The sequence below is a fragment of the Pongo pygmaeus genome, chromosome 3 (assembly GCF_028885625.2).
Source record: "Pongo pygmaeus isolate AG05252 chromosome 3, NHGRI_mPonPyg2-v2.0_pri, whole genome shotgun sequence".
NCBI classification, from domain to species: domain Eukaryota; kingdom Metazoa; phylum Chordata; class Mammalia; order Primates; family Hominidae; genus Pongo; species Pongo pygmaeus.
In genome coordinates, this window is record NC_072376.2 from 67,143,984 (window position 1) to 67,170,908 (window position 26,925).

At 40.6% G+C, this 26,925-nt stretch overlaps 1 protein-coding gene across 8 annotated transcripts in view; it reads left to right on the forward strand.

Annotated features, from left to right (window-relative positions):
- The first annotated feature begins 4,444 nt into the window (after positions 1 to 4,444).
- SCFD2 (sec1 family domain containing 2) overlaps positions 4,445 to 26,925 on the forward strand; it is a 513,758-nt gene continuing 491,277 nt past the window's right edge. For 4 of the 8 annotated variants that reach the window (XR_010126050.1, XR_010126051.1, XM_054484286.2 and 1 more), the window contains exons 1-2: positions 4,496 to 5,503; positions 17,582 to 17,750. Coding sequence is in view for 6 of the 8 variants with exons in the window: in XM_054484286.2 (XP_054340261.2) it covers positions 4,666 to 5,503; positions 17,582 to 17,750 (1,007 nt within the window). In the remaining 2 variants the exon portion in view is untranslated. Of the gene's footprint in view, positions 5,504 to 17,581; positions 17,751 to 26,925 lie in introns of all 8 variants that reach the window. The other 4 variants (XM_063663689.1, XM_063663688.1, XM_054484289.2 and 1 more) reach the window with 2 other exon arrangements.

Below are 26,925 nucleotides of genomic sequence, written 5' to 3' on the forward strand. Positions count from 1 at the left end.
GACAGAGCAAGACTCCATCTCAAAAAAAAAAAAAAAAATTAGCCACCTGTAGTCCTAGCTACTCAAGAGGCTGCGGCCGGAGGATTGCTTGAAGTCAGGAGTTTGAGTCTGCAGTGAGCTATGATTGTGCCACTGCACTCCAGTCTGTGAGACAGAGTGAGACTCTGTCTCTGGAAAAAAAAAAAAAAAAAAAAAAAAAGTGTTCCCTCCCTGAATTGTAGAGGCCAAGTTACTTTCTTTGACCCTAACTTCATATTCTTCCAACTTTTTTACCTCCTCATTCCCCTACCACCTTCTTTTCTAGGAACTGTGTAGATAATTTCTAGAAGCTGCATTTTCCCCAATCCATTGACTCATTCTGCACTGCACCCCCAGCACTCCCTTGTCATGACTGTACTTTCTTCCTGCACAGGTCAAATCCTGTAGATTCTTCTCATATTCCATCTCTTTTCCCTTTTCTGACACTTGCCACTGTTGGCCACTCTATTCTTAAAACTTGCACCTCTCATTACTCCATTCACTGGCTTGACTTCTTCTGCCCATCAAGAAAAGTTGCTCAGAGTTCTCTCCATCACCATCATTGTCTTCTTTCTTTTTTGTGTTCTCTTAAGGCACTGTGAAGCACACCCATTTACTAATAATCCCAATTGCCATATTTCTCTTCTGTATTCTGGAATCATACATCCAACAGCATGCTAGACGTTTCTGCCTTGATGTCCCACAAGTATTTTGAAAACCACCACATGTCACCACACCTATTAGGATGGCCATTATCAAAAAACCCAGGAAATATCAAGTGTTGGCCAGGATGTGGAGAAATCTGAACCCCTGTGCATTATTAGTAGGAATATAAAATGTTGCAGCCTCTGTAAAAAACAAAACAAAAACAGAGGTCCATTAAGAAGTTAAAAATAGAATTATCATATGATCCAGCAATTCCACTCTGGGTGCATGTACAAAAGAACTGAAAGCAGGATTTGTAGGGAAAGAAAACCATACACCTTTAGGGAATGATTTGAAATTTGTATGTGTCAATTCCAACTATCTTATTCACCCGTGCCTCATCATTTGTCCATAGCTAGCTGTAAGAGGCTTGGAAAAGTAGTCTTTAGCTGTGTGTCTATGAGTTCAGAATAAACCTATTACTACAGAAGAAGAGACAAATAAATATTGAGGCAACCACTAGCAGTTGCTGGCACAATATTCAACCCTGACTTCATGAGTGCCTTGCCCTTTCAGAGAAGATGAAGTATTAATTCACTCAAACTTATCTAATGAATGTATGATTCAGCATGAGATGCAAGGAGTAGAAACAAAAAGTGAGCTTGAGATCAGGATTAATGCAGGTGTTAGTAACTAGGCACTGACCTGGGTTTAAATGGAAGAGCAAGGGCTGTCATCCAACAACTTATTCAACTTAAGCTCCTTAAAATAATTTTCATGCTGACAAGGATACAAACATGTAGGAATATCTTTTTGTTTGCTAGTTCAACATGTGAACTTGGGTCTATCATTGGCCCTTTTACCTACTGGGTTCTACCAGGTTTATGACTCTTCTGCTGCATATTCAAGGTGCCATTATTCACAATAGCTAAAAGGTGGAAGCAGACCAAATTTCCATAGGCAGATGAATGGATAAACAAAATGATGTAACATACAATGGAATGTTATTCAGCCTCAAAAAGAAAGAAAATTCTGATGCATGTTACAATATAGATTAACTTGGAGGACTTTATGCTAAGTGAAATAAGTCAATCACAACAAAACAAATACTGTATTGTTCCACTTATATGAGGTATCTAGAGTAGTCAACTACTACATTGCCAATAACTAGAGTAGTCAACTCATAGAAACAGAAAGTAGAGTGGAAGTCGCCAAGGACTGTGGAGAGGGGGAATGGGGAGTTGTTGTTTAATGGGTACAGGATTTCAGTTTTGTGAGACAAAAAGTTCAGAGATTGGTTATACAACAATGTGAATGTACTTAATGCCACCAAAATGTACATTTTACAATGGTTAAGATGGTGACTTTTATGTTACACTTATCTTGCCATAAGGAAACAAACAAACAAAAATATGTCCCCGCTAAACTCTGTATTTATTCCGCGATCTGCTTCTCTTAATGGTTTTTCATATCTCAATGACTGGCATTTATCAGTCATCCAGACAGAAAGCTGGGTGCTAACCTGAAATTCTCCTTCCGTGTCACCCTCTCTGTCAAACTAATAAGCAAGCCCTTTGGCACTATATTCTTAATGTCTATTCACACTCCCCACTCTGTCCATCTGCTTGTTATGCTTTTCAACTCTCTCACCCAGATTTGCTGCTGATACTATTATTTTCTTAACTGCTCCCTCTGTGCTAAATTGCTCCATTTCAAATTATTTTCCATGTTTTGACTAGAATCATTTTTTTTTCTAAAATCCAGATGTGAACAAATTATTTCCATACCCCAAAATACATTAATACTTCCCCACTGGCTGCTACTATTTAGAATGGAAAATAAGGCTCTTGCTGATCTGGTCCATTTCTTTCTTTTCTAATTCCTTGCTCTTATTTCTTCTTGCGCCTTTTTTCATACAATGCACTCCAGCTATAGGAAACCCTTTGTAGTTCCAGAGAACATGTTGTACTGTTTTATGCCTCTACGACTTTGTTTATGCTGCACTCTGTGCCTGGACTGCTAAGAATCCTCCTCCCCATCCTGTCCACCTGGTGAACACCTGGGTTTCTTTGAAGGCAAGTCAAAACTCATGCCCTATATGAAGCTTTTTCTGACTACTTCCTTTTTCTCTTAGAATTTATTTTTCCTCCTTCTTAACTCCTATACAAAAAATTTTAAAAAATATTTGCTTCTGTAACATTTTATTGCACTTGTTTTACATGTGTGGGTCCCTTTATTTCATCACCATTATTTTGAAATCAGGGCTGTGGTTTAGTTTTCTTTATATCCTTAAAACCCAGACAGTGTTTGGAATACTGTACATATTTATTAAAAATTGGCTGGATATATTATTGTGTGGATTTTTTTTTTTTCGAGACAGAGTCTCGCTCTGTCGCCCAGGCTGGAGTGCAGTGGCGTGATATTGGCTCACTGCAACCTCTGCCTTCCGGGTTCAAGTGGTTCTCCTGCCTCAACCTGCCGAGTAGCTGGGATTACAAGTACCTGCCACCATGCCCAGCTAATTTTTGTACTTTCAGTAGAGACGGAGCTTCACCATGTTGGCCAAGCTGGTCTTGAGCCCCTGACCTCAGGTGATCTGCCCACCTCGGCCTCCCAAAGTGTTGGGATTACAGGCATGAGCCACCGCGCCTGGCCATGGATATTAATTGAACATTCTTCATTCAATGAACATTTATTGAACACCTGTTATAAGTGTTGGGGATACCAAGCATCTAGTGCATAATTTAGCAAAACAGATAGTTTAAAGAAAATAGTGTTAATACTTACCCCATGATATGGCAAGTACTTAGTGAATGTATCAATTGAGTGGTTTGATAGGTGGGGGAAGAGAGAGGTGATAGGGTGATAGTGGTGGTGAGTTAGAAAAAGTCTGTTACAGGCAGTGCTGTTGGAATGATTATTTTCGGTAAGTTTACCGGGTAAATTCTTTGTGGATTAGGTAATGAATTTCATTAACCATTGCATCTTTGAAGCTTAGCACAGAGATTATACTTAGTAATGTAAGTATATTGGTGGAACAAACAAAACTCATAAAACATTTTGGGTTCAGCCTATTGACTTCATTGTATCGGTACAATTTTTCTCCAGGTTGGGGATAGCTGGAGAGAAATTGAGAAATCATGAAGGATGTTGATGCTTTTTAAAGAGTGTGGATGTATCCTATAGGCAACTGGGCTAGGAGAAGCTTTTAAGCAGGAAAGTTGTAGGAACAACTTTGTTTATTAGGAAGAAAATAGAATTGGAGGGGAAAGAGATCAAAAGCCAGAAAATGTTGGGAGATCATTGCCTGGGTGAGCGATGATGTTGGGTTTTTGTGACAGCAAAAATGGAGAGGAAGGGCTGAATTCTGAGAGTTTTTAAGCCTATCAAGATGCAGTGACGATGAGATGAGGGAGGAAAGATGAAGAAAGTGAAAATGAGAACAACAGGGTTTGTTATGAGGCTTGTGGGCAATAACGTATGTGACAGCAATCTATAAACTCAAAATATTGCACACAGTTGGTTGTTTTTATTATCTTTTTCTAGTTGCTCTGAGTTTAGATTGAGAAGGTGGCTGTACTTTTGGAGACGTGTTCATATCTAAGGAAGATATCAAATTTCGGATTAGGTTTTTATTTCGGAGACTTTTCAAGGAACATGAAAAGATTATCTGCGCAGACAGGCCGAGTGACGGAAAGAACTCAGTCCAGCTCTACCCCAGGAAACACCTTCTGATCTCCATGAGCTTTTGAGGAAGCCCGGAGCCGCAGAGCCCCACCCACTTCCTTCCAGACCACGCTATCCTTCCTCACACCCACCTCCTCCGTAGCCAATCACCGCTCAGTTCAACGTCATCATCGAGCGCCATCAGGGAGCGTGTCAGAGTCCGGACCACGTGAACTGTGTAGACTGTCAAAGTCTCCGGGAGCCCAATTTCCGGAAGCGGTGAGTTCTGAAAGAAGTTCCTGCACCGTAGTTCCCCAAGTCTGCGAATCCCCAGCCATGAGCGCCTCGGGCGTAGTGTCCTTTACCCAGCAAGGATGGGAGCAGGTGCTGGCCAAAGTGAAACGGGCTGTGGTTTACCTGGACACCGCCTGCGCCGAAAGCCTGCACTGGGGCTGCGGATCCACCTGTCTCCTGGAGGCGGTGGGGGGTCCTGACTGTCACCTGCGAGAGTTCGAGGCCGACGCAGTTGGTGGGGGAGCCAAGCAGCCCAAGGCGGTGTTTGTGCTGAGCTGCCTGCTGAAAGGCCGGAACGTGGAGATCCTACGGGACATCATCTGCCGCAGTCACTTCCAGTATTGTGTGGTGGTCACAACCGTGAGCCACGCTGTCCACCTCACAGCTAATCATGTCCCAGCAGCGGCAGCGGCCGAGATGGAGGGGCAGCAGCCGGTGTTCGAGCAGCTCGAGGAGAAGCTGTGTGAATGGATGGGCAACATGAACTACACGGCCGAGGTGTTCCATGTCCCATTGTTGCTTGCCCCTGTTGCTCCCCACTTTGCCTTAACTCCAGCCTTTGCATCCCTTTTCCCACTGCTACCCCAGGATGTGCACCTCCTTAATAGCGCCCGACCGGACAAGAGGAAGCTGGGAAGCCTGGGTGATGTGGACGCCACTGCCCTAACCCCAGAGCTGCTGCTGCAGATCAGATGCCTAGTGTCAGGCCTCAGTTCTCTGTGTGAACATTTAGGAGTACGGGAGGAGTGTTTTGCTGTAGGTTCCTTAAGTCGGGTCATCGCTGCGGATCTGGCCAATTATACCCCTGCAAAGAACAGGAAGAAGACTGCTGCAGGCAGGGCATCCGTGGTTTTTGTGGACAGAACCCTGGATCTCACAGGTAAGTGCATTGCTCTGGAGTTCTTCCTTACCATTCCCCACATTGCTGGGACTTTCATTGATTCAGCATATATTTTATTGACCTTTTATTATATATATCAGATTGAGGATACAAAGATGAACTAGATGGACACGGTCTCTAATCTCACAGAGTTTATTGTCTAAAGTGGAATACAGACAGGTGAATTAGCAATTACAATAACATTTGTTAAATGCTGTAATGGGTAGAAATATCATAAATGCCCATTGCCTTGTTAAACAACAACTTTAGCCCAAGATTATGCTGACATGGAGGAAAACTGTGCACCTGGGAAATTTTATTTTTAGAAATTTACGAATGCCAGTATTCACAACAGTCCTTCATAAGAAGACTCTGGTTTGTTGGAGAAGTGTTAATAGATGACCCAGTGGAGGGAAAACTACTGTATAAGAAAACATAAAATTATCACAGACAATTGAGGTTTAGGAAATGAATGTTCAAAAGTGAGGCTGAACTTAAATGTTACTAGTAAATGAGATGAAATAGAATTGTAGAAAATATTTTCAAATGTTTATTGATTTATTTTTAGCTCTCATTGTATTAAAGATTAAGTAAATAATCTCAAATTGTAATAATGTATTATTTACACAAAAGAAACAAATGTAATCCTTAAAGCAGATGAAGAAAAGACACTTTCTGATGTTTGATATGTTATTTTCAAAGGTCAACTTTATTGTTCTCTAATTAGGTTGTTTAATACTGTTAGTAATATAGCCTAGCCACTTCCAAGTCCAGGGAGAATAATCGGAAAACTGACATTGGTAGGCATTCCCTTTAATCGGTCAGAAAAAAAGTTGAATTAAGTTATAAAAAACAAAATAGGTATATTTGAGTTTTTAATCTTAATAAGATTAATTTTCAGACAAAAAAATGGAAAGTAGGCTAAATGGTAATACTGAGATGTAAACTTAATTATGTGACTGGAAAAACCAGATGTCCAGTCTGTGATTTAAATATATAAGTAATAACTGTAGCATCACAGAGTCCATAGGGGATTAAAAGATAAAACCTGATAAGTAGATGCTCGTTGAGTTTTTTTGTGGATGCTATATATTACTGTTACTTCTATTTCTTTATGCCAAAAATGTAACAAAGTTGTTTCATAATCAACTGGGAAGTTCACATAATTTTGTACCCTCCCCTAAGACTTCTGTTAGGCAAAACTTAATGTCCCACTGTCCAGCATCTTAGTAACAGCTCTTTACATCTTCAGTAGCTAATGCTTTTTTTAAACATACAGAATAAATACGGTGAGCATACAGAATAAATAAGGTGAGCATAACTTCTGCCCTCTAAAAGTTTACAATATAATGTAGTCAAGTATCAATATAACATAGTCAAGTATGATTTAGAGCCTGGCACAGTGGCTCATGCCTGTAATCCCAGCACTTTGGGAGGCTGAGGGGGGCAGACTGCTTGAGCTCAGGAGTTTGAGATCAACCTGGGCAACACAGCAAAACTCAATCTCTACAGAAAATTTAAAAATTAAATAAAAAATGAAAAAACTAGCCAGGCATGGTGACCTGTAGTCCCAGCCACTCAGGAGGCTGAGGTGGAGGATAAGTTGAGCCCAGAAGGCAGAGGTTGCAGTGAACCACCATCACATCATTGCACTCCAACCTGGGTGACAGAGTCAGATTCTGTCTCAAAAAAGAAAAAAAAAAGGAAGAAAGAATGATTTACAAAATAAAGACACATAGAAAGACAAAGTTGCCATTTGGCAGCAATCATTATATAGGTTCTCCCTTATCAAGTGTCCAGATCTCCTTCCCCATACTCACCTTTCTCACTTCTGATATCACTGAGAAAATACAAGCCACTAAAAAAATCTGTATTTTCCCATCACCAAATCTACCACCCTTTCTACATCTGTACCCATGTCTTTTCCTTCCTTCATATTGAAAAGAAATATACTGTCCCTGCCACTATCTAATGCTAACTTTTTCACCTATGTAGACTAAATCCTCTCTTTTCACTTCTGTCATAGATTTACTGTTTTTCAAATACCCTCTCCCTTTCTTAGATCATCATTTTTTCCTTTTCCCTGTATTTTCCCCCAGGGAACATCTTCTGTCTTCACCTCTAATGCTCTTCCAACTTCAATTCCATTTTTTTTTTTTGCTTTATTTTATAGCAAACTTGAAAGAGTTGTCTATACTTGTTGTCTCCACAAACATCTGCTCCAATTTTCTCTTGACTCCAATTACAGTTTTATTTTCCAATACTTCCCAGAAACTTCCTTTGTTTTATTACCACATTAATTCTACTGAACTTCAAAGCAGCATTTGACACAGTAAAGCATGCAAATAATTAAAAAACAATTAAAGAAGTATGAAACCTATACAGACAAGCAACCACTTAGGCCAGCTTCTTATATAATACCTCAAAGCATAACTATGACATATCATTTACTTGCTCAGTATTCCAGTGGCCTCTGATCATACCTCCTGTCAAGTTCTTTACTGTTGTTTTCAAGGCCATACATGATCTCCCCTCTTACAACATTGGCTGCCTTGCCATTGTGAGACATGCTAAGCATGTTCCAGCCTCAGGGCCTTTGCGTTTCCTCTGCAGCTCTGCTTGGGATGTTCTTTGAGGTATCCACATGGCTTTCTCCCCCACATCATTCCTGCTCCTCAGAGAGGCCTTCCTCAGTGAACTTCTTTGACACTCTCTTACCCCTTACCTGGCTTTATTTGTCGTAGCCTTTACTATTCCCTGACACTACTAATTGATCACTTATTACCTGTCTCCTCTCACTTGAATGGAAGTTCTTGAAGGGAGGGACTCTGTTTTGTTTACTGTTTATTAACCAGCAAGAGTACCTTCAAAACAGTAGGTATTCAATATACATTTATTGAATGAATGGATAAATGAGTGGATTAAAGGTTGTAGATACCAGACATTAATTGAAGTTAACACACTTATTTTTTCTAATTGAAAATGTTTCTGAGATTCTTGAATCATATCATTAGTGATACACAAATGCAGAAAAAATGATGCACACTTTTCTGAATAGTCTCAGATTTGGCAGCTTGGGCTCACAGCAAAACTTAAGAAAGAAAATAATGATATTAGCTAGTCATATTTATATGAATATTTTATAGATAAAAACCACTTCTTACTGGGTGTGGTGGCTCATGCCTGTAATTCCAGGCTGAGGCTGGTGAATCACTGGAGCCTAGGAGTTCAAGAACAGCCTGGGCAACAGAGTAAGACCCTGTCTCTACAAAAAATACAAAAATTAGCCGGGTATAGTGGCTCATGCCTGTGGTCTCAGTTACTTGTGAGGCTGAGGTGTGCAGATTGCTTGAACCTGGGAGTTTGAAGCTGCAGTAAGCTGTGATCGTGCCATTGCACTCCAGTCTGGGTGACAGAGCGAGACCTTGTCTCGAATAAATAAATAAAAATAAAAATCCCACTTTTACATTACCTTATTTGATCTCAACAAATTGAGTTAAGTGTTCTTTATCATTTTAAGAATTAAGATATTGAGGCTCAAAAGTTGTTCCTTACTAAAAAAAGCATAAGAGTTAGTTAGCCAGATGTGATGGTATTGTGTCACATTTGACATTTAATTCTGTAAATGTCAAAGTTCAGCATCTTTTGTTTTTTGAATTGTCAAAGAGAGAGTTAGTTTTGTATTGTTAATGTAAAGTCCTTACTTTCTTTACATTTGTTAAGAATCCTTCTGCTAGTAGGTGGTCTTCCAGGGTGAAAGGTTAAGTTAGTGAAGGTACTCAGTAGCAGGTTTGTGTGGGAGGGGGCATTTAGGTACATGAGATCAGTGAAACAATATTTAATGTTGAAAGGGGCATTGCTCAAAGGGAACAAATAGAAGATTTCTCTGGGTAGATTCAAGGCAACATGTAAAAAGAGTAAGAAAAATTCAGCCACTCTGTCAAGAGCCTGAGAGGAACCATGAAAATATTAGTCTCAATGGGACGCTATGGGCATTCTAACACAAGATACGATGATAAAGCAATGAGATTGAACCCCTAAAAGTTACTTGAGGTATTTCTCAAATACATTAAAAATTATAAAGACTCTGCTTCCTTCTTACCTTCTTGAATAATTCAATTCAAAAACATTTAGGTAGGGCTCAGTGAGGTAGGTGTCTGGCAGGGAGGAAGACCTTGGCTGGGCCCTGGGTGTTGGATCCCAAGTGGGGTGAGATCTCCTGAGTAGGGTGAGGTCACCTGCTTAGTAGTGGTAGGTGACAGCAGCAATGGCCTGGTAGGGTGATAAAGCAAGAATGGCCAGGGCCCAGTGTATTTGCCTATCTACTGGTTTATGGAACCAAGTTTTGATTTGTGGTCCTCTCTGAAACCAATCAGCTTTGTGCACAGGATACTCAAGAAGTGTCCACGATCTACATCCCATTTAAAAATTATCACCTGCTCACTTTTAGAAGGATTAAAATTACTGCTAGATGGTGGAGGGTAGACTTTGGAAGATAGATTTTAATCAGGACTAGTTTGTTACTGTGATCCTAATAACTGATAAATTGATGTCTTTTTAATAGATACCTTTTGGATAATCATCCAGATTATCTTCCAGATGATCAGCTTAAAATCTCATTTGATTCAAAGATGTTTCCACATAGTGTTACGTCCCATATTAGTAATATACAGGATTGACTTTCAGTGGGTACATAGCTGTATTGTAAAACCTTTTGTTTAAATGTTGAAGTACTTCTGTATTAGTGAGTAAAAATAACCCCTCTACTTATTAAGACCACAAGTCACCAAATATTGTTGTCCAGTGGAGGCAATAGATAGGGCCTAGAAGCATGCTAGTGTGGATGCAGCTGGCCCCCTAGGGGCACTGAGGGAACTGAGGCAGTGGAGGTCATGGTGGCTCCACGGTAATAGTGAATGAGAAAAGGCAGCACTTGCCCACTGCTTCAGAGTGGCCCCACATTGAATGAGGTAGTAGGGTAGATGATGTTAGTGGCATTATTGTTGGCAAGGGTGCTCCTGGCCCTGGCATTCTGGAGAACACATGGTCATGATGCTCACATTTTTAGTGGATTTGCCCTTCTGGACACAGCAAGCTTAGGGAGCTGGGAAGCTCATGACTATCAGCTTAATGGAGTAGTTGTTACAAGAGTTTGGTGAGGTTTCCTACATCAAATTGTGGCTTAGATTGAGGCATTGTTTAGCCAGTGACAGCTGAAGCAAACAAAAGATTATACCAACAACTTCTAAAAATCAGAAGGGTTTCACTTTTTATTTTTTGTAAAGACAGGGATTTCACTTTGTTCCCAGGCTGGTCTCAAATACCTGGCTTCAAGCAATCCTCCTGACTTGGCATCCCAAAGTGCTGGGATTACAGTCCTGAGAGGTGATTTGAAAATTATTAGAATGACTTAAATGATTTGAATTTCAATTTAAGAGACTTGACAGCCATTTTAATGTAGAGACCAAAAGGAAATAACATTTTTCAGTCTTTGATTTAGATGTTAATTTATATATTAATTTATGTTATTAGACGCTAAATATTTTGGATGCTAGCCTTGATAATTTACTGTTAGAAAATTTATATATTTATTTTTTTCTTAGATGTGAAATTGGCAGTATCAAAAATAACCTCAAATAATTCATAAGTACTTGACATTGTTAACATCATGTTTACAATGTAGACAAGTTTCTTTTTCATCTTTTGGTTATCATCTTTGCTGAAAGTAGTATTTCTTTGTCTAAATGTACTTTTTTTTTTAACAAATATTTATTGAGTGCCTATTTTGTGCTAAGCACTGTTCCAGGTAATAGGGAAACAGTGGTAAACAAGATAGGCAAGTTCCTTTCTCTCCTGGTTATCCAGTTGATAAGCACTCAGGGCTTAAATATAAAAAGTTGTAATTGTTTGAGAAGTAAATGGCCACTGATGCCCATCTCTTTCATTCTGACTTACTTTGACCATGTCCAGAGTACCCAGGGTTTGGACACCTAAGGGTCGGGCATGTTTGCATAGACGATTTAAGTCAGCGTTCTGTGGGCTATTCTGGCTTCTGATTTGTTTCCAGGGACAATTAAAAAAAGAGACTTGATTCATGAATTCCTAAAATATTTGAGTTTGGTTTCCTTTCATGTTCTGGCTCTTGAGATTGGCTAGAGTGTTTTGCTAATAGTTTTCAAGTTCAAAATTAAAAGGTAGGAGATGGTGGCAATGCTGGGAATTAAATTTACTCTCTTAGTTCAATTCTGAATTTTAGCTTCATGTAAACTTTTTTTTTTTTTCCTGAGACAGCGTCTCACTGTGTTGCAGGCTGGAGTGCAATGGCACCATCTCGGCTCACTGCAACCTTCGCCTCCCAGGTTCAAATAATTCTTGTGCTTCAGCCTCCCAAGTAGCTGGAATTACAGGCAGGAAAGCCACCACCGCGCCCAGCTAATTTTTGTGTTTTTTTGTTTTGTTTTGTTTTTTAGTAGAGATAGAGTTTCACCATGTTGGCCAGGCTGGTCTTGATCTCCTGACCTCAAGTGATCTGCCCACCTCAGCCTTCCAAAGTTTTGGCATTACAGGCAGCTTCATGCAAACTTTTAAATTAAAATCCTTTTGATTAAATATTAACTCTCATTCCAGTGGATGGTTCTTACTCCTGGGATTATGATACACTGAAGTGTTTATATTTGCTTTAAGGTGTGATTGTATATTACTTGTCAAAGTATTGAAATTTGAGTCCACTAGTAATGGCTAACATTTGAAAATGAACTGTTTATCTCAGCACTCTGCATGTGTAAATTCCTTTAATTTTCACAATAATTTTTGAGATAAGTATTATAATTATCCCCATTTTACGGATGAAACTGAAACACAGAGGAGTTAAATAACTTGCCTCAGATTACACATGTGTTAAGTGGCAGAGCTAGGATTTGAACCTTGGCAGTTTGCTCCAGTGACTACTCTTATGTGTGGGTGTGGGAAAAGTTTGAGAACTGTTGTCCTGCACAGTAGAGATGATCATTATATGGTGTGTCCAGAAGTTAGCAGCTTCAGAGACTAAACATATTTGGACTCCAGTGCTGCTTTAGTGCTCAGAAAAGTGTCTGATTTTTTTTCTCCCCGATCTGCTTTTCCAAAACATGGAAACTAACTAACTTATATCTTTATTTCAGGATTCAGAAGATACTATTTAAAATAAATAGGTATGAGACACAGCTGGGAAGCCAACTAGATTTTTGGTGTTAGATCCATGCCAGGATAACTTCACATCCTGGCTTAGTGACTTTTTTTGTGCTATTTGACCCTCATTGAGCTGTTGAGGTTTTCTCATTTGTAAAGAGGGAAAAATATCCACCTATTTTTGTATTCTAATCTGTGGGAAGAATATGAAATAATTCCTTTTTTTTTTTTTTGAGACAGAGTCTTGCACTGTTGCCCAGGCTGGTGTGCAGTGGCTCAATCTCAGCTCACTGCAACCTCCGCCTCTTGGGTTCAAGCGATTCTTGTGCCTCAGCCTCCTGAGTGGCTGGGATTACAGGCACATACCACTACACCTGGCTAATTTATATATATATATTTTTTAGTAGAGATGGGGCTTTACCATGTTGGCCAGACTGGTCTAGAACTCCTGACCTCAAGTGACCCTCCCACCTCAGCCTCCCAAAGTGCTGAGATTACAGGCATCAGCCACTGAGCCTGGCCTGAAATAATTCCTTCATTCAGAAATACATATTATCTATTACTCAAGGAATAGGGGAAATAGTGCTAAAAATATCCAAATCCTTCCAGTTAGGAAGTTTAAATTTTGGTTGGGAATGAAGACAGTAAACAAATTACTAATATCAGTGTAATAATATGGGCTATTAATATTAATGAAGGTAGGTGTGGTGGTTTAAAAATATATCTACAAACCCATCTCTACTAAAAAATACAAAAAATTAGCCGGGTGTGGTGGCGGGTGCCTGTAGTCCCAGCTACTCCGGACGCTGAGGCAGGAGAATGGCGTGAACCAGGAGGTGGAGCTTGCAGTGAGCCGAGATCGCGCCATTGCACTCCAGGCTGGGTGAGAGCTAGACTCCGTCTCAAAAAAAAAAAAAAAAAAAAAAAAAAAAGTGTCTACAAGCTGGGTGTGGTGGCTCACACCTGTAACCCCCGCACTTTGGGAGGCCAAAGTGGTGGATCACTTGAGCCCAGAAGTTTGAGACCAGCCTTGGCAATATGGTGAAACCCCATCTCTACAAAAAATACAAAAAATTAGCTGGGCATGGTGTTGCATGCTGTAGTGCCAGCTCTTCAGGAGGCTGAGGTGGCAGGATCACCTGAGTCTGGGAAATCTAGGCTGCACTGAGCCATGATTGAGCCACTGCACTCCTGCCTGGGCAACAGAGCAAGACCTTGTCTCTCTCTCTATATATATGTCTACAAATTCTTTGATACCTCTTCCTTCAAGACATACAGTTTAAATTCCCCTCCCCTTGAGTGTGGGCTAGGTTTAGTGACTCACTTATCCGCTTCTCCCTAAAATAGCATATGGCAGAAATGCAGGAGTGTAATTTTCAACACCAGGTCCTAAAAGGCATTGCGTCTTTTTCCTTGCTTTGTTCTTTTGGATCACTGGCTCTGAGGGAAGTTAGCTACCATGTCATGAAGATACTCAAGAAGCCCTATGGGAGGCCCATGTAGTGAGGAAATGGGATTCCTTCCAACAACCAATGAGGAACTGAGGCCTCCTGTCAATAGTTTTGTGAGTGAGCCATCTGAGAAATGGATCCTCCAGCCCAGTCAAGCATTCAGATGACTGCAGCCCCAGCTGACATATTGACTGCAATTTTATGAGAGTCTCTGAGTCAGACCCAGTTAAGCCACTCTGAATTCCTGGATGCATAGAAACAGTTGAGATTAATACATGTGGTTTTAAGACAGTAAGTTTTGAGAGGATGTGACATTTGAGGAGAGGATGTGACATTTGAGCAGAGGCTGAAAGAAGGGAGGAAGCATGCCATGTGGCTACCTAATGATAGGACATATAAGACCCAGGGAATGGCAAGTGCAGTGGGCCTAAGGTGGGAGCATGTGTGTCATGCTTGAGGACCAGTAGGAGGCCAGTTTGGCTAAAGTGTTGTGAGCAAGAGGGAACACTGATAGGAGATCAGTTGGAGGGGTAGGTAGAGGGAATGCTTTGTAGGTTAAAATAAGGATTTAGAATAATAGCCAAAGTATAATGGGAATCAGTTGGAGAGTTTTGAGCTGTGATGTGATATGATCAAATGTATGTTATATAGGATCATTTATGTAAAGAGTATGGGGATTGAGGTAGATCCTCAATATATGGTAGCTACTGTTACTAAAGAGATTACGAGAGCTTATTTATAGTAATCTTAGCTCTGCCCTTTCCTAGTCAAAAGTCCTTGGGCAAGTTGCCTAACTTCTGCCTCTCAGTTTCCTGATCTGCAAAATAAGGACCTCAGAGGGTAATTGAGAGGGTAAAATAAGTTAACATGTCTATCTTCTAGAACAGCTAGAGAAAAAAATGAAGTAGAGTAAGTGAAAGGTTCCCCCTGCATGATCCTGCAAGATCACTACAATTCTGGTTACTCAAGACAGTGTTAAAAATGGTATGAATGATCTCTGTTCATTTCATAAGCATATTAGTCAGGATTCTCCAGAGGGACAGAACTAATGGAATATATGTATTGAACTCTTATGAAGACTTCTCAATGCTTGCTTCTCATTTTATTCCATATAAGACTTAAAGACAAGTGAAGATGTTACATGCCTTATGATAATGACACTAACACACATATAATCCGCAGGATCATACAGAATTGGTATTTTCTGGTCCTGGTAACTTGAAAAGTTTAGCCCTTGAAGCAATTGGCTTAATTTAGGATCTCAAATCCGTGAAGCAATTGGCTTAATTTAGGATCTCAAATCCTGGGAATAGTTTCAACTGTCTGGGAAACTAAGGTGGGAGAGTTGCTTGTGCTCAGAGTTCAAGGCTACAGTGAGCTATGATTGCACTCCAGCTTGGGCAACAGAGTGAGACTCTGCCTCTAAAAAAAAAAAAAGAAAAAAAAATAGAAGAAAAGAAAAGAATATGAAAAAATTCAGCTTTAAAATTTCAGGATAGTATCATCTTATGGCACTATTTACCTGACTGACTAGATGCAGGTTATTTATTTATTCATTCATTCAGCAAATGCTTATTGATGCCTACTATATGTAGGCACTGTGCTAGTGAGAGTTGACAAAGTGTTAGCAGCCCTTGCTCGCTCTCAGTGCCTCCTCGGCCTCGGAGTCTGCTCTGGCCACGCTTGAGGAGCCCTTTAGCCCACAGCTGCAATGTGGGAGCCCCTCTCTGGGCTGGTTGAGGCCAGAGCCAGCCCACTGGGCTTGCCGGGAGGTGTGGAGGGAGAAGCGCGGGCAGGAATCGGGCCTGCACGTGGCGCTGAAAGCCCAGTGCGAGTTCCACGTGGGCGTGGGCTCGGGCCCCCCACACTCGGAGTGGCCGGCCGGTCCAGACAGTGAGGGGCTTAGCACCCGGGCCAGCAGTTGTGGAGGGTGTGCTGGGTCACCCAGCACTCCCAGCCCACCCCCACCGTGATCACTGGGCCTCAGCCGCCTCCCCTCCGCACAGGGCTTGGTACCTGCAGCCTGCCATGCCCGAGCCCCGCCCCTTCCCCCTGTGGGCTCCTATGGGGCCCCAGCCTCCCCAATGGGCACTGTCCCTTGCTCCGCAGCGCCCAGTCCCATAGACAGCCCAAGGGCCGAGGAATGTGGGCGCGCAGTGCAGGACTGGTGGGCAGCTCCGCCCCTGGCCCTGGGGCCTGATCCACTAGGCGAAGCCAGCTGGGCTCTTGAGTGGGGTGGGGACTTGGAGAACTTTTACGTCTAGCTAGAGGATTGTAAATGCACCAATCAGCACTTTATGTCTAGCTCAAAGTTTGTAAATGCACCAATCAGCACCCCGTGTCTAGCTCAAGGTTGGTAAATGCACCAATCAGTGCTCTGTGTCTAGCTAATCTAGTGGGGACTTGAAGAAAGTTGTGTCTAGCTAAAGGATTGTAAATGCACCAATCAGCACCCTGTGTCTAGCTCAAGGTTTGTAAAGGCACCAATCAGTGCTCTGTGTCTAGCTAATCTAGTGGGGACTTGGAAAACTTTAGTGTCTAGCTAAAGGATTGTAAATGCACCAATCAGCACTCTGTGTCTAGCTCAAGGTTTGTAAATGCACCAATCAGCACCCTGTCAAAATGGACCAATCAGCTCTCTGTAAAATGGACCAATCAGCAATCTGTAAAACGGCCCAATCAGCTCTCTGTAAAATGGATCACTCAGCAGGATGTGGGTGGGGTCAGATAAAGGAATAAAAGCAGGCTGCCCCAGCCTGCAGCGGCAACCTGCTTGGGTCTCTTTCCACACTGTTCAGCTTTGTTCATTGGCTCTCTGCAATAAATATTGCTACTACTCACTCTTTGGGTCCGTGCACGCTTTTATGAGCTGTAACACTCATGGTGAAGGTCTGCAGCTTCACTCCTGAGGCCAGTGAGACCACGAACCCACTGGGAGGGATGAACAACCCCGGAGGGGAGGAACGAACAACTCCAGATGCGCTGCCTTAAGAGCTGTAACACTGACCGCGAAGGTCTGCAGCTTCACTCCTGAAGCCAGCGAGACCACGAACCCACCAGAAAGAAGAAACTCTGAACATGTCCGAACATCAGAAGGAACAAACTCCGGACACACCATCTTTAAGAACTGTAACACTCACCGTGAGGGTCTGCGGCTTCACTCTTGAAGTCAGCAAGACCAAGAACTCACCAATTCCGGACACACTAGGTGCTAGGGATACAGTACTAGCAACAGCAGACATGAGTTCTGTCCTCCTGGGGCATTAATTACAACCTGTGAGGTACATGTTGACTAGGTGACGGTGAATGTGATTACCTGTATAAAGGGCAAAATGTGAGTTTTGTCGAACAGAAACTAAAAATGTACGTTATTTTTGATAGAAGGCGTGTGATAAAACACTTTCCAGCTTGCTTTTTCCTCCCATTTTATGAATTTACATCTTCTTGTCTGCTTAAACAGGAGCAGTTGGACATCATGGAGACAACTTAGTAGAGAAGATCATTTCAGCACTTCCCCAGCTCCCAGGCCACACAAACGATGTGATGGTTAACGTGGTAGAGCTCACTGCACTCCATACTGAGGAGGAAAATTATAATGTGGTTGCACCAGGCTGTCTTTCACAATCCAAGTAAGATATGTAGTTTTTGTCGTCTTATCTTTCTCTGTCTTCCCCTTTCTTTTTCTCCTAGATTGAGTATTCCCATAGGAAAAAAGGAATGAAAAGTTGGTCTGGTTGAAAATTTCACAGTGGGTAGCATTTAGCAAAAAGCATTTTTTCTTAATTTTGAAATAACCACATCCACTAAACATAATAATCCAGAAAGTATGGAATTTTATAGAAGTGTCATTCATTTACATGTAATATAAGCTTGTTCCCAGGATTGGTTAAGTGAGTCAGTTTATATATCTCCATTTCACAGATAGTTTCACATGGAATTGAGTCTAGTCTTCCTCAGTTTCTTTTTCCCAGTTGACTTTTTCACATCACTAAAAAGCAACTCAAACAGCAATGAAACCATGCCGTCTCTTTATATTAGATGATATGCCTGTGGATATCAACAGAAGTTTTTATTTCTAAGTATATTTTTTTCACATGCTTAGAGGAATCAGAGAGAGAAGATTATGTACGTTAAGTTATGCAGAGTTTAAAAAATAAGAATTTCTGCAGAAATGACAATAAAAATATATGGTAGTCACTTTCTCAACTTTGTCCTTCATTAACAATTCTCTTGGGAATTACTCTTGTTTGAAAAAATGAAAGTATTAGAAGGGAAAAAAGTAAGTAAGTATATCTGTTTTTTATTTTCATGTTTTATATTTTTAAATAAAACAGGATCTTTAAGTATTATAGTTTTAAATCTTCACTGTAGCAGATGCATTTGGAATTTACTCCCATATTTATTAATATAATTAGTATATGTAGCTCCTGAAGTTTTTAGCCTTTTTGTAGATAGTTAAGAATACTTATTGGATACCCAATGTTTGTGGGTCAATGTGGGAAGAAAATGGGAAGTTCTAGACTTTTGTCTATTTTGTATGTTTACACGTACAATAAAAGCATAGGCCTAAAGGCTTGCAGCTCTACAAACCCAGAAGTAATGTGATTGGAAACACATTTAGCTGCTCAGAGAGCCATTCAGAAGTTAATTATTAAGGACTTAACTGTGAGCCTTACTCTAGATTAACTAACAAGAATGACATAAAATATTATTCTTCGAACACTCTTTTTGTTGGGGAATCATGATTTATACCCAAGCATAGTTTGAAAACAATAGAAATGATATGAAGTTAAGATTGATGTATCTGCTATGGAGTATAATTTCTACAAGTAAAGTATCAGGTTAATGTAGTCTTTGTAGATCAATGTAGACCTTGAGGAAGTGGCACTGCTTTAATTATGTCTTGAATGACTTAGAAAAGAGGAGAGGGTTGAGGTGAACCAAAGTATAGAAACAAAAAATGGTCAGGGCCTGACGTCAGTGAGAGATGACCTCATTGGACCACTTCTATCATCTGCTCTGTTCACATTTTTTGGGAGTTATGATGAGCTAGGTACACTTCCAAGCATTTTACATTTGGGAAATTAAGTTTTACAGTATCCTAATGTGGTAGATGTTGTTATTCCCCTATTTTATAGGTAAGGAAACTGAGGCAAAGAGACATTAAGTAACAATTAGTGGGAGGTAGAGCTAGAAATGAGTCCAGAATGTTTGACTTTAGGCCAGGTACAATGGCTCATGCCTGTAATCCCAGCACTTTGGGAGGCTGAGGCTGGTGGATCACCTGAGGTCAGGAGTTTGAGACCAACATGGCCAACGTGGTGAAACCCTGTCTCTACTAAAAATACAAAAATTAGCTGGACATGGTGGCGGGTGCCGGTAATCCCAGCTACTCAGGAGGCTGAGGTGCGAGAGTATCTTGAACCTGGGAGGAGGAGGTTGCAGTGAGCCGAGATCATGCCATAGCACTCTAGCCTGGGCAACAGAATGAGACTCCATTTCAGGAAAAAAGAAAAAAATGTTTGACTTTCGAGCCACTGTGTTAACTTCTATGCTATCTATGTGAAGGGTCCAGAGAAGAGCTAGGCTCTTGAATAAAGAGATGAGAGACAAAAATAAAGTTACCCTTTGAGTTAATTTGGGGGTCCTATGTTTTCAACATAGTGATTATACAAACAATGGAAATCAATTTTGGCTAATTTAAGCAATAAAGGGTTATTAAAGGGTATTGGGTAGCTAAAAGAATGAAAGGAAGGATTATTAATCAGATTTTTGGAAGGACAAAATAGTTCTAGGAATATAGGAAGCAAAGGCTCAGGAAAAACCTCTTTAAGGCATTGACATTAGAGAGACTGGATTTTAACTGTTTTCTTTGAGTCCTTCTGCTTAAGATTCAGATTCTGGGGGAAATGGTAAAACTGACTTTTCTTGGTCTTTGTACCCACCCTTTGCCCAGTGTGGGTTGGGAGCCATTTATACTGACTAGAATTATGCTGAAATCATATGGCATGGCAGAGGGGTGGTTCTTCAAAGGAAAATGGAAACACTTATCAGAAGACGGGGGAACAGATGCTGGACATGCAAAAATAGTAGATGTCCCTTAATAATAGCACACACTTACAGAGGACCTTTTGTGTAACAGGCATCATTCTGAGCACTTAATACGTATTAACTTATGTACTTCTCACAATATCTCAATGAGGTGGATTCTCTTAGCGTCCCCCTTTATAGAAGAGGAAGGAAGTTAAATAACATGCCTAAGGTAACGCATACAGTTAGACGTGGTAGAGGCCTATATTTGAACCCAGGCAGCCTGGCTCCAAAATTAGTGTTTACCATTACCCTATGCCACTTCCACAGAAACCTAAGGTAATTACCAAATAAATAAGTAAGCTCCCCAGAGGAGTTTGCAAAAGGAAAGAAGAGCCCATCATTGGACAGCAGGTAAAGAAGCAAATTTTTAGAAGTGTAGTAGAACAAACATAGGTATAAAAGTATTTCAGTCCTGTAAGTAATGTTTTGATTATAGTCACTTTATTTAACCTGGACTCCCCAGCACTGATTCTATTACAAGCTTAGACCAAGGCTAAGCCAATCTTGGAATCTCATTTCCCTTGGCAGTGATGCTTTAGAAATGGGCAAGTGACAAGAGAGAAAGTCTTAGGGCTTCTTGGTCAGGTTTCTTTGCTACTGACAAGAGACTCAATAGAAATATTCTTCCAGATGTGACCAATATGTCAGACATATTGAGTCTGATAACTGCTGCAGCTATCTTGCTAACATCTGGAAGTTAATGCTAACACGTGGAAGGTGGCCTTGCCAAGAGAACTGCAGAGAGGAGCAGCTATAAGCTCCTTGATGCACTATGTTTGGACGTCATGTTGTACGGGAGAATATATTTCCTATTGTTTAAGCCAAATTTAGTTGCTGTTTTCTATCACCTGCGGACAAAGTCTTCATGACACATTTTTTACACCTCATTATTTCATCTTATAAAATGAGGGCATTGGCCTAAATGACTCCTAAGGCTTTTCTTGGGTTTAAAATAAAAATCGTTCCTAACTGAGCCCCTGCTGTGACTCAGCTCTGCCTCTCACTTAGGCTATGTTCATGTATACCTATTTTGTCTCCATGGTCTTTGCCTTCATTAGTTGTCCTTTTCTTCTTATTAGACTGTGAGTGAGTGTTATCATAGATTATGAGCTTTGAGTGCCATTCAAAAATCACACCTGTAATCCCAGCACTTTGGGAGGCCCAGGTTGGTGGATCACTTGAGGTTAGGAGTTTGAGACCAGCCTGGCTAACATGGTGAAACCCCATCTCTACTTAAAAAAAAAAAATACAAAAATTAGCCAGGCATGGTGGCGCACGCCTGTAATCCCAGCTACTCAGGAGGCTGAGGCAGAAGAATCACTTGAATCTGGGAGGTGGAGGTTGCAGTGAGTTGAGATTGGGCCACGGCACTCCAGCCTGGGCAACAGAGTGAGACCCTGTCTCAAAAAAAAAAAAGAATATGGTCATAAGTGTCAAAGATGAGTCTAGAGGGATATAAATAAAGAAGAAAGCTTTAGAGATAGCAAGTTTGGTGAAATAGTGAAACCAGAAGTCAGGTTGTAAAAGATAAAGCGATAGGTGGTGAGAAAATTATAAACAAATAGAGGTCTAAAGCAATAACTGGGAGAAAAATGGTAGTTTTTTTCAATTGCTTGGAAGACTGAGGGAATTATGTTGATTAATTTATCTGCAAAAGAAGAATTGAAATAAATCACAGCTTTCCTAGCACAATTTATATGTCTATCAAAACAATAATAACTACTACCTTCGACCAAACCTACCAGAAACTTCTCAATAAAATGAGAATAAGGATAAAAATGTTAGTACTAAAAGGCAAAACAAATGAGTGCTTGGCAACAAATGCGCCTGCAATGGAAAAGTCTTTAAAAAGCAATAAGCTTTGATAGTCAAAATTTATTTGCTAAGATAATTTTTATAAAAGGCTCTTTATAATTATAGCAATTGAAGTTACTGCCAATGCAAATGAGAAATTGAGAACTTAAAATGCATTTTAACATGGCCTTCCAGTCCTTGTCTGTTGTTCTCTGGATTATGTGGAATGTTTCAACAAGAAGTAGGCAGAATCTTTTCTGCTTTTATGTTTTCCTCCTGTTGAAATGGGTTTTTATTCTGTGCCCCACCGGGCTCCACTATCTCTAACCATTTTTAGGTCCTTAAACAACCTTCACCTGATGCCCTACTTGCATTTACTACATCTGCGCTTGGCGCTCCTGGCTCTGTGCTAACCCTGCACCTGCAGTGCTGCTGGTTCTGTTGGGTTCAGTATCTGCCTCTCCCATTGCTCTCTGTATGCCTTCTGGTGAAAGCCAAGACCTCACAATGGCCTACAATATTACGTGCCATCTGGCTTCCTGGTCCCCTCTGACTGCGTCTCTTCTTTTCTTCTTTCCAGCCACATAAGCTTCCTTGCTGTTCTTCCAATTGGACGTGCTGGGTCCTGCCTCAGGGCTTTGGCTCTTAAAGTTCCCCCGACCCAGATCGTTATTCCTGCAGATACACACTTGGCCCCATTTCCCTTTTTCCTTCTTAGTGAGGCCTTTCCTGTCCATCTTAGCACTTCATGTTCCCTTCCCTATTTCATTTTTTTTTCCTCCATAGCACTTACCACTTTCTAATATATTAATATTTATGTTGTATTTTGGTCTCTTCCTCTACTAGAGAGCTATGGAGAGAACTCTCCACTAGGGAGTTCCACGAGAGCAGGGATATTTATCTGATTTATTTACTGCTGCGTCCCCATTGCCAGGCACTCCTGGCATTCAAGAGATATTTGTTGAGTGAACACATGGTGATGGATGCTGCCAGGGCAGGATTGGTGAGTGAAGTGAGGCTACTTGAGTAAGACAGAGAGGGTGAAGCTGGAAGAGAGCATGGGGATCTCTAGACTCTGTGGAATATTTTGAACACTGTCATTGGGTTAGTAAAAACATTTGCAAAAAAGGGGGAAACTATATTCACATTTGCTTATGACATATTAAATATATCTGGAGAATGTTTAAGACACTGATGACATTAGCTACCTCTTACACTGATGGCGTTAGCTGCCTCTGTAGTGGAGTGCTGGGTGACTGGAGACACAATGAGAAGTTAGTCAAATGAATGAGGATGGAGGCAGGAGGGAGATGTCTTACTACAAATATCAGTTTGAGTATTTTGAATTTTCAATCATGTGAAAGTTATCTGTTATTAAAAATAAATAGACATTGGGCTTAAATAAAAACATGACTTCTTAAGCTAGCTTAAGGTAGGGTTCTCACTTCTAGGAAAGAAAGTTGTTGTCTCTTACTTTGGAACCTCTACAAAGCTTCTCTCCCTTATATTGTCCTCCATCCTCACTGAACTACTCTTCACTTTACAACTTCTATTAAAATGCCAGAACACTATACTATAATTGTTTACGTGTCTCCTTCCTCCACTAGACTGTAAATTCCTTGAGAGTAGGAGATGTGCCCTGACACTTTTAAGATGTACTAGTGAACTGAGTGCAGCAATCAATAAATGATTGAATAAGCTGTAACATTAGATTTGAGGCCAAGGCTGGGGGTGGTGGCTCATGCCTGTAATCCCAGCGCTTTGGGAGGCCGAGACAGGTGGATCACTTGAGGTCAGGAGTTTGAGACCAGCCTAACCAACATGGTAAAACCCTGTCTCTACTAAAAATACAAAATTAGCCAGGCGTGGTGGTGCACACCTGTAATCTCAGCTACTTGGGAGGCTGAGGCAGAAGAATCGCTTAAACCCAGGAGGCAGAGGTTGCAGTGAGCAGAGATCGTGCCATTGCAATCCAGCCTGGGCAACAAGAGTGAAACTCCCTCTCAAAAAAAAAAAAAAAAAAAAAAAAAAAAGGGCAAAAAGAGTGAAACTTCCTCTCAAAAAAAAAAAGAAAAGAAAAAAAGAGATTTGAGGCCAAGTATAAAAATGATGACATAAATCCATGAAAAGCCTTAACTACTTCATTTTAGTACTTAAGTCATTGTCTACTATTGTTGATTGGTTTTTATATACTACACATATGAACGTGTATAAATATAAATCTTATTTCTTTTATTTATTTTTTAAACTTTTTTTATTATACTTCGAGTTCTAGGGTACACGTGCACAACGTGCAGGTTTGTTACATAGGCATACATGTGCCATGTTGGTTTGCCGCACCCATCAACTCGTCATTTACATTAGGTATTTCTCCTAATTGTATCCCTCCCTGAGCCCCCAATCCCCTCACAGGCCCTAGTGTGTGATGTTCCCTGCCCTGTGTTCAAGTGTTCTCATTGTTCAATTCTCACATATGAGTGAGAACATGTGGTGTTTGGTTTTCTGCCCTTGTGATAGTTTGCTGAGAATGATGGTTTCCAGCTTCTTCCATGTCCCTGAAAAGGACATGAACTCACCCTTTTTTATGGATGCATAGTATTCCATGGTGTATATGTGCCACATTTTCTTAATCCAGTCAAAAATTGATGGACATTTAGGTCAGTTCCAAGTCTTTGCTATTGTGAATAGTGCCACAATAAACATATGTGTGCATGTGTCTTTATGGCACCATGATTTATAATCCTTCGGGTATATACCCAGTAATGGGATTGCTGGGTCAAATGGTATTTCTAGTTCTAGATCCTTGAGGAATCTCCACACTGTCTTCCACAATGGTTGAACTAATTTACACTCCCACCAACAGTGTAAAAGTTTTCCTATTTCTCCACATCCTCTCCAGCAGCTATTGTTTGATGATTTTTTAATGATCACCATTCTAACTGGTGTGAGATGGTATCTCACTGTGGCTTTGATTTTTATTTCTCTGATGACAAGTGATGATGAGCATTTTTTCATGTGTCTGTTGCCTGCATAAATGTCTTGTTTTGCGAAGTGTCTGGTCATATCCTTTGCCCACTTTTTGATGGGGTTGTTTTTTTTCTTGTAAATTTGTTTAAGTTCTTTGTAGATTCTGGATATTAACCTTTTGTCAGATGGGTAGATTGCAAAAATTTTCTCCCATTCTGTAGGTTGCCTGTTCACTCTGATGGTAGTTTCTTTTGCTGTGCAGAAGCTCTTTAGTTTAAGTAGATTCCATTTGTCTATTTTGGCTTTTGTTGCCATTGCTTTTGGTATTTTAGTCATGAAGTCTTTTCCCATGCCTATGTCCTGAATGGTATTGCATAGGTTTTCTTCTCGGGTTTTTATGGATTCAGGCCTAACATTTAAGTCTTTAATCCATTTTGAAGTAATTTTTGTATAAAGTGTAAGGAAGGGATCCAGTTTCAGCTTTCTACATATGGCTAGTCACTTATCCCAGCACCATTTATTAAATAGGGAATCCTTTCCCCATTTCTTGTTTTTGTCAGGTTTGTCAAAGGTCAGATGATTGTAGATGTGTGGTGTTAGTTCTGAGGCCTCCGTTCTGTTCCATTGGTCTATATATCTGTTTTGGTACCAGTACCATGCTGTTTTGGTTACTCTAGCTTTGTAGTATAGTTTGAAGTCAGGTAGTGTGATGTCTCCAGCTTCGTTCTGTTTGCTTAGGATTGTCTTGGCAATGCAGGCTCTTTTTCTGGTTCCATATGAACTTTAAAGTAGTTTTTTCCAATTCTGTGAAGAAAGTCATTGGTAGCTTGATGGGGATGGCATTGAATCTATAAATTACCTTGGGCAGTATGGCCATTTTCACGATATTGATTCTTGCTCTCCATGAGCATGGAATGTTCTTCCATTTGTTTGTGTCCTCTTTTATTTCGTTGAGCAGCGGTTTGTAGTTCTCCTTGAAGAGGTCCTTCACATCCCTTGTAAGTTGGATTCCTAGGTATTTTATTCTCTTTGTAGCAATTGTGAATGGGAGTTCACTCATGATTTGGCTCTCTGTTTATCTGTTATTGGTGCATAGAAATGCTTGTGATTTTTGCACATTGATTTTGTATCCTGAGACTTTGCTGAAGTTGCTTATCAGCTTAAGGAGATTTTTGTATCCTGAGACTTTGCTGAAGTTGCTTATCAGCTTAAGGAGATTTTGGGCTGAGATGATGGGCTTTTCTAAATATACAATCATGTCATCTGCAAACAGGGACAATTTGACTTCCTCTCTTCCTAACTGAATACACTTTATTTGTTTTTCCTGTCTGATTGCCCTGGCGAGAACTTCCAACGCTGTGTTGAATAGGAGTGGTGAGAGAGGGCATCCTTGTCTTGTGCCGGTTTTCAAAGGGAATGCTTCCAGTTTTTGCCCATTCATTATGATATTGGCTGTGGGTTTGTCATAAATAGCTCTTATTATTTTGAGATACGTTCCGTCAATACCTAGTTTATTGAGAGTTTTTGGCATGAAGGGCAGTTGAATTTTGTTGAAGGCGTTTTCTGCATCTATTGAGATAATCATGTGTTTTTTGTCATCGGTTCTGTTTATGTGATAGATAATGTTCATTGATTTGCATATGTTGAACCAGCCTTGCATCCTAGGGGTAAAGCCCACTTGATCATAGTGGATAAGCTTTTTGATGTGCTGCTGGATTCTGTTTGCCAGTATTTTATTGAGGATTTTTGCATCAATGTTCATCAGGGATATTGGTGTAAAATTCTCTTTTTTTGTTGTGTTTCTGCCAGGCTTTGGTATCAGGATGATGCTGGCCTCATAAAATGAGTTAGGGAGGATTCCCTCTTTTTCTATCAATTGGAATAGTTTCAGAAGGAATGATACCAGCTCCTCTTTGTACCTCTGGTAGAATTCAGATGTGAATCCTTCTG